General features: G+C 43.9%; 1 protein-coding gene across 1 annotated transcript; it reads left to right on the forward strand.

Annotated features, from left to right (window-relative positions):
- The first annotated feature begins 1,610 nt into the window (after window positions 1–1,610).
- On the forward strand, window positions 1,611–1,995 carry LOC132352097 (protein FAM229B-like). The gene has a single exon (XM_059902410.1). It carries the CDS (start codon window positions 1,744–1,746, stop codon window positions 1,993–1,995), a length of 252 nt encoding a protein of 83 aa, XP_059758393.1. The 5' UTR covers window positions 1,611–1,743.
- Window positions 1,996–8,626: the final 6,631 nt, after the last annotated feature.

Raw genomic sequence — 8,626 nt, forward strand, 5'->3', positions numbered from 1 at the left:
TAGGAACGCAGGAAGCACAGGCTTTGAGGTGGAATCCTGGGGTCAGAGGTCTGGTTTAATAACCTGGGTTTCAGGTTATTAAAAACTGGGTTAGGTTTTCAGACAAGATCTGTACCAAATATGTATAAAACTGGCAAAGTTCTTATCTATCACTAACTAGCTCTTTGAACTCGAACAAGTTACCTAGTCTCTCTGAGATTCAGTTTCTTCATCTATAAATTGAGGGGGAATAAAAGTGCTTTCTTCATAGTGTTGTAAGAATTAAAAAGTTAATACATGTAAAGTGCTTTCATTAGTTGCATCGTGTATGTAGTGCTCAGTAAATGTCAGCACTTACACACACACACCACAATAAGCATATATGTGTGTCTGAACAATGTCCTAGACTTTTTCTTTATCAGACCCTTCAAGTGCACCATGAGTGCCCCACTTTACAGATGAGAAAACAGAGACCAGAAGCTATGTGACCCCCTGAGCTCTCAGAGCTACTAAGTGGCTCAAGTAGGCTGGAGAGAAACCCAGGTATATACCACACTTGAAGGCATCTAAGTGATCATCTTCCCCTAAAAATTCCCTATAACCTGCCTTCACAAGATCTTCCATGGGAATAAAGGATGGCCAGGGGCATAGAACTCCAAGGGCTGCTTGCTTATATTTGCTTTATATTTTGGGCTTCTGAATAATTTTTTGTTTTGGGGGGAAAGGGTTCAGCAGCTGAAAAATAAACAAATAGTTATAGGAATAAATACATAAGTGTCAAGCCACTGGCTTCTCCCCTCCTCCTAACTTTCCTCTTCTGGAAAGTGAGACTCAAAGAAGGGAGATGCTGGCTCAGGTCTCCGTGTCGTTTGATGTCAAGGAGAGCACCAGAGGCTGGGTCTTCACGCTGCCATCTCTCCAAGACCCACACCACCTCCATAGTGGAGCCTCCATAGTGTATTTTACGCTGAGTTTGATTTGGAGAAATTAAGCCATTTTAAACTCCACCACAGACTGGACTCACTGCGTGCCTGCCCAAAAAACCATGAAGACAACTGCAAATGCCTAACTAATGACATCACAAGCTGGCATCCTTCTAAGGGTGGACGCATGCCATTTTGAACATGCACTGCATTAGTAAGCAGTGGAATGCTAATAAAACGTGTGCAATAAATTGCATTTTAAAAGCATCATGGGAGGCTGAGATTGCTCTTTCAAGAAACCCTATGAGGAATTCTTTGATAGAGTAAGAAGGGGGGGAAAAGCCTTTAACAATGGAATAAAAATCACTCATTTGAGTCTTATAAATCCAGACTGTAGTATATGGCGCTTCCTTTGAGCATATTGCTTTTTATGTGTGTAGCATATGCCTGAACACTCATAGATAAATCAGCGGACTAACTATGGCTGGAAAGCAACAGCTCCACCTCCTCCCAATCCCCTCTTATCTAGTTTCTCCCCACCTCTCCCGTCCCTCAAAAAAGAAAACTACTTCCACCCTTAAAATATCTAAGTATAGCGACTGGGCCTCCGGACCGCAGATACTCGCTGCCTTGTCCACATCTTTGAGCATCGACCGCTCTGGAAGCCGGGGTAGGAAACTATGTGAAAGAATCCTCTCATGTCACAATTTCTGGGTGTCACTGGAACATCTGATCATCATTCCTTTGGCAATTCCAGCCTTCTCTGGAAGGTCAGTAGAAGCAATTGATTTATTCACCTCTACAGGAATCACACTCGGCCTATTTTGGTTTTCAGTGAATTATGCCTTTTCAGTTTGGGACCCAACCAAGGAGGTTTCCAGTGGAAGGGGGAGATTCTTCAGTTGGGCTGGAGCCTGGGCTGAGCTTTCTAGAGATGTCACCAACCAGGCAACTTGGAAGACGCCCTGGAAGTCATGGCCTGACAATAACTGATGTTCCCATCACTGTCTATGCAACAATGCGAAAGCCACCTACACAAAGCAGCAAGGAAATGCATCCTAATAGCATCATTAAGTCTTTTGTAGTGGTTTGACTAGGTCAAGGGTAATGGGTCAGTATCATCTTATGATCTAGTAAACAAAAGTGGTGGCACCTTTGGATAAAAAAAAAAAAATCTAAATAAATGAAGTCACGGTGATTTCAAACAAGGAGAACAGATTGGCGATGAGGAGACCTGAGTTCAAGCACTTTGATTTTTTTTTTTTTTGGGGCTGCGCCGTGCGGCTTGCAGGTTCTTAGTTCCCCCACCAGGGATCGAACCCGGTCCCTCTGCAGTGGAAGCATGGAGTCCTAACCGCTGGACCACCAGGGAATTCCCCAAGCACTTTGATTTTTAAGCAGCCCATCCTGTCACCTCTCTGAGACTCGGTGTCTTCACTTGTACAGCAGAAATAGCATCTGCTCAATTGAAATTAGAGAACAATTTGGGGAATCAAATTAGATGATGAACGTAAAAGGGTTTATCAAAAGAACACTAGTTCAGGGCTTCCCTGGTGGCACAGTGGTTGAGAATCTGCCTGCCAATGCAGGGGACACGGGTTCGAGCCCTGGTCCAGGAAGATCCCACATGCCATGGAACGACTAGGCCTGTGAGCCACAACTACTGAGCCTGTGCGTCTGGAGCCTGTGCTCCGCAACAAGAGAGGCCGCGATAGTGAAGAGGCCCGTGCACCATGATGAAGAGTGGCCCCCTCTTGCCGCAACTGGAGAAGGCCCTTGCACAGAAACGAAGACCCAACACAGCCAAGAATAAATTAATTAATTAATTAAAAAAAAAATCTTCTCAATAGAAGCAGAAAAAGCATTTGACAACCCAAAATCCTTTCATGATAAAAACTCACAACAGACGGGTTATAGATGGAATGTACTTCAATGTAATAAAGGCTATATATGACAAGTCCACAGCTAACATGGTACTCAATGGTGAAAAGCCAAAAATTAAAAAAAAAAAAAAAAAAGAAGAACACTAGTTCAGAGGGAGGAAAGAACACAGGCTTCAGAATGAAGCTGCCCTCTCTTCCCCCTCCTCCTTATGTGCAGTTAGCCATCAAGTCCTACAGAATCTACTCAATTAAATTCTCTGTATGTGTATCTCCTCTTCTCCACCCCTACGCCACGTCCCTAACTCAAGCTCACCTCAACTTGCACCTATATTATTAGAGCAGGTTCTTCACTAGCCTCTCTACGTCAAGGTATATCCACAGGGCCGTTAAGGCGATTCTTCTAAAATGCAGCTCTTAGCAGCTCCCCATTTCTCCCAAGAAAAAAAAGATTCAGCTCCTGTGTAAGGCTTAGCAGAGCCTTCAAGATTCACCCCTGCCCACCTCTCCACCTTTCTATAGCCAGAAAACATGGCAAACTGTGCGCTCTCTCTTAAATTTTCCATTTAGCTCATAGTTCATTGACCGAGGCAAGTCAGGGGCCCTGGGAATGATCTCCTGACTCTATTCCTCCAGGAACAATTAGTAGCTACCACGGGTGTTGCGCGGAGTAAGGAGCGAGATGAGAGGTGGGCGCAAACCTCTGCTTCCCCGCTGACCTGCTGTAGGACTAGCTAGCAAGTCACTAGACACTCAGAGCCTCGGTCCCCTCATTTGCAAACAGAAAGGGTAACATTACCTTGATTTAAGGATTGGATGAGATCATGTATATAAACACCAGGTCGATATCTGGCACATAATAGAAGCTTAATGTATGACAGCGGCTCTAGGCTTTTGCTACATTGTATTGTTGTTTCCCTTGTTCATGGCTGAGAGAGGTGTTCCTCAGCGGGGTCCGCGGACTGCCAACAACCCGCAAACTCCATTATCCATCTGCCACAAGATAAGGGGCTTGCACAGCTGTGAACCCACTCCTGCTCTCCCTGAGAGTCTCCCAGGGTCCCACCCAGGGCACGGCTGGGGTGCAGACAGTAGGTGCTCAGCCCTGGCTCCTCACAATGGGACCCAGAGAAAATGATGGTGATGTGGCGGGTCCAAGCAGAGCTGTGGGCGTTTGCTCCGACTCTTCAGCCCGGGGGTGGGGGAGGAACCGGGCTCCTGGCCCTTTCATTTAACTTCTTATTTTCCCTTTGGCATCAGTTCCTCTGCAGCATCTGGTTTCTATCACTGGACAGATGACATTTGGGGCCCAAGTTCCTTGACCTCCCAAGGACCCTGAGCATCCATCGGGCTTATCAGAACTGTGCGAGCCAAGCCAGAGGAAGGCGCCTGCGAAGATGGGGAAACAGCCTGGATCCAGGAGGGCGGCTGGAGATCCTAGCGAGGACCTGGAGCGGTGCCTGGGCTGCGCGAAGGCCTTGGGCTGCTCAGGCCAACTTCCGAGTCCTTCAGAGGCTTCTGCCACCTCCTACCGCCTCATCCCAGGCTCCTTGCATGGGGCAGGGCCAGCACTGAACAACTTAGTTGTGCAAACTTTCTTGAAAACAGAAAGCCCTCAATAAGAGAGAGCTGTTTTCTTTATCATTATCATTATTATGAGACACTAAAGGAGCTTGCCTCAGTGTTCAGAAGGATCTGTCCAGATGCTTAAAGCAGCGCCAGCATCTCCATCTTTCGGGAGACCATTGCCGAGCACTTGCCATGGACCAGACACCAAATTCGATACTGGACAGCCTCATCTGTCTCACCCTCTCACAAGTTGATACAAGTTACTTTTCTTTTTCTCTTGAACTTATAGAGGAAGGGATGGAATCCCACAGAGGCTGGGTGACTTACCAGTGCCTCGGGGCTTCCACAGAGCTGAGCCAGAACTCACAGCCAGTTGTGCATAGCTCTAAAGCCCACCACTGTTTTCAAGACCCCTTGCTGTGTGCTAAGAGTAAGTACCAAAGCGGAAGCCCCAGTCCTGCAGGAAAAACCTGAACTTGACCATAAATGAGGTCAGGAGGCAGATCTGTAGTGAGACAGGACTCGAAGGAGGGGTCCCCAGAGACGCCATTGCTGCACTTGCACTTAATGCAGAGCCCCTTCCTGCACACTGGGAACTAAGGGAAGCTCCTGTCCCCAGACCCCGCCCTGGTCTCAGGGAAAAGCAGCTTCCAGGAGCCACCCTCTGCCAGGATGGAACAAGCGCTTTAGAATCTAGAGGGCTGATTTTTATTTCTAACAGCTTTATTGACATGCAATTTTCATACCATACACCTTACACATTTAAAATATGCAATTCAGTGGGTTTTAGTATATTCAGAATTGTGCAACCATCACCACAATCAATTTTAGAATATTTTCATCATCCTTAAGAGTGACCCAGTATGCTTCAATCATCATAAGACCAGCAACCCACCCTTTTCCTCCCAGCCGGAGGCAGCCAATCATCTACTTCTTGTCTCTATATATTTGCTGATTCTGGACATTTCATAAAAATTGGACTCATATAATACGTGGTCCTTTGTGACCGGCTTCTTTCATTTAGCATAATGTCTTCAAAGTTCCTCTGTCCACACACCATGCACCCAGTTGTATCAGGTATCAGTACTTTATTCCTTTTCATGTCCAAATAATATTCCACTGTATGGACATACCACCTTTTCTTTATCCATTCACCAGGTGATGGATACATGGGTTGTTTCTATGTTTTGGCTATTATGAATGATGCTGTTATGAGCATTCACGAACAGGTTTTTGTGCGGACGTACATTTCTTTTCTCTTGGGTGCGTATCTAGGAATGGAATTGCTGAGTCACGTGGTAATTCTGTTTCACCTTTGGAAAACTGCCAGACTATTTTCCACAGTGGCTACAGACACCAGCAGTGTAAAACGTTCCAATTTCTCCCCATCCTTGCCAAAATCTGTTACTGTCTGAACTTTTTATTATAGTAATCCAAGTGGATGCGAAGCAGTATCTCATTGAGGTTTTGATTTACATTTCCCTAATGAGGAAGGATGTTGAGCATCTTTTCACATGCTTGTTGGCCATTTGCGTATCTTCTTTGGAAAGAAGATTGTTTGCCCATTTTTTAAATTGGGTTGTCTTTTTCTTATTAACTTGTAAGAGTTCTTTATAATATATTCTAGATGCAAGTTTCTTCTATGATATACAATTTGCAAATCTATTCTCCCATTCTGTAGGTCATCTTTACACCTTCTCAATGGCATTCTACAAGCCCAGAAGTTTTTAATTTTGAAGAAGCACAGAAGTTTTTAATTTTGAAGAAGTCTAACTTATCTATTTTGCCATTTGTACTTTTGGTTTCATATCTAAGAAGGCTTTGCCTAACCCAAGGCCATGAGTATTTACTCCTGTATTTTATTCTAAGATTTTTATAGTTTTAGTTTACATTTAGGTCTATGATCCATTTTGAAATCACTCTGTATGGTGTGAAGAAGAGGTACAACTTTGTACTTTTGCATGGGGATATTTGGTTGCCCCAGCATCTTTTGTTGAAAAGGATATTCTTTCCAAACTGAATGGTCTTGGCACCCTTGCTGAAAAATCAGTTAACCAGAAATATGAGGATTTAATTCTGGATTCTGAATTCTATTCCAATGATCTACATGTCTATCCTTGTGTCAGTACCACTCTGTCTTGATTACTGTAAGTTTACAGTGTTAAAGAAATTAAACAAGGGGGCCTTTAGACTGGGATGGCTCTAATGCCTTGGTAGTCTGTGCATGCAAACCGAAACTTACACCAGAGTCAATGCACTCAAATTCAAGAAAATGAAACCTGAGAACAACCAATCACAAACAGCCAATCAGCCTTTCCCAAACAAGGCAACTGCTCAAGCTCCAGCCAATCAAATAGTTTCCTTGCTTTGCTTCCGCGTCTTCTCTATAAAAACCACTCTCCTGGCTCCTGTCTGTGGAGGGCTTCTATCTACTCAGTTTGGCGCTGTCCAATTTGAATGGATGCATGCTCAAACCAACTCTGGAATGTTTTAATGTGCCTCGGTTGATCTTTTAACAGCTGACTTTTGAAATTGGGAAGTGTGAGTGATCTAACTTTGTTCCTCTTTTTTTCTGGCTTGTTTTGGCTATACTAGGTCTCTTAAATGTTCCATATCAATTTTATTATCAACTTGTCAATTTCTGCAAAAAAAAAAAATGTCACCTGGGATTCTGTTGAATACGTAGATCAATTTGAGGAGCATTGCTGTGTTAACAATATTAACTCTTCCAATCCAGAACATGGAATATCTTTCCATTTATTCAGATTTTCTTTAATTTCTTTCAACAATATTTTGTACTTTTAAGAGTATGAGGTTTTTGTACTACTTGTGTTAAATTTATTCCCAGACAGTTCATTCTGTCTGATGCTATTGTAAATGGAATGTTTTCTTAATTTCATTTCTGGAATGTTTATTGCTCATGTATAGAAATGCAATCAATTTTTCATATTGACCTTATACTATGCAACCCTGATGGACTCATTTATTAGTTCTCATAGTTTTTTTAGTAGATTCCTTAGGATCTTTACAAGAACATGCCATCTGCTAAGAGATTTTTTTTTCGCCTTCCTTTACAATCTGGATATCTTTTCTTTCTTTCTTTTTTTCCGTATACTTGCCCTGGCTAGACCCTCAGAAGGTGTTGAACAGAAGTGGTGTGACTAGACATCCTTGTCTTGTTTGTGATCTTGAGGGGAAAGCTCTCAGTTTCTCATCGTTAAATACGATGTTAGCTGTGGGTTTTTTGTAGATGCCCTTTATCAGGTTGAGAAAGTTCTATTTCTAGTTCATTGAGCTTTTTTATAATGAAGGGATTTCAGATTTTGACAAATGCTTTTCTCTGCATCTATTAAGATGACTATGTGGTTTTTAAAAATCGGAACATCTCCGTAGGTGGACAAATGTCCCCTGAGGTTTGTGTGTGGGGAGAAGGGGAGCATTCCCAGTTAAGACCCACTTAGAGTCTTAAGTGCCTTAAAGAAGTACCGTGAGAATTAAATGTTATAGCATTGGCGTGTCTGTCCCAATGTCTGGGACGCAATAGACACACAATATAGAGTGGGCTATTTTGATTTTTATCCTCCACCGGGACACTGCTCAGGGCCTGGAGGATTGTGTGTATTTAAACAGAGAGGAGTTGCCCAGGCCCCTCAGGGGTCTCCTCCGTGACCTAAGGGAGCTTCAGAAACCTCAGCCCCAGACCCAGTGATTCCAGACACAGGACCTAGTGAAGACAAGTGCATTCAGCCACCCACTGTGGCTTTCCATTAAAACCAAATTCTGCCAGCCCCTCCCCAAAGTCTGTTAAGAAGAAATCAGGGTGGACATTATGTCTTCACTAGGACACTGCTGGCTCAATAGCCCTTGGCTCTGGTCTGCCCTTATCTTAGCTCAAGAGGCCCCTGGGCAGGGCTGGCTGATGGGTTCAAATATGATGCCTGCAGACGCCCTTCATTGGAATGGGATGGACCCCTGAGCATGGCAGCTCAGTAGTGAAATTAATCAAAACCTTAGATGGTAGGTGATTTAAACGCAATGTCTCTAATCCTCACAACATTTCTGAGGTGACATTTATGGCCATTGTACTGGTAAGGAAACTGGGGATCCAAGAGGTCAAGTGACCACATAGCAATAAAGGATAACGTGGGTGATTAGGACCTACAGCTTGGATCCAAGGATTGTAACATAACCACTGCTAAACCGTGTTGAATCTCACACACCCCCCATACAATACATATGCACACCACACACACACACACCACACCCCTGCCATTT

This window comes from Balaenoptera ricei, chromosome 17, assembly GCF_028023285.1.
Source record: "Balaenoptera ricei isolate mBalRic1 chromosome 17, mBalRic1.hap2, whole genome shotgun sequence".
NCBI classification, from domain to species: domain Eukaryota; kingdom Metazoa; phylum Chordata; class Mammalia; order Artiodactyla; family Balaenopteridae; genus Balaenoptera; species Balaenoptera ricei.

What these genes read in the sequence shown, in the direction of transcription:
- LOC132352097 (XM_059902410.1), top strand. Translation starts at nt 1,744, where the DNA reads ATGCCTTTTCAGTTTGGGACCCAACCAAGGAGGTTTCCAGTGGAAGGG.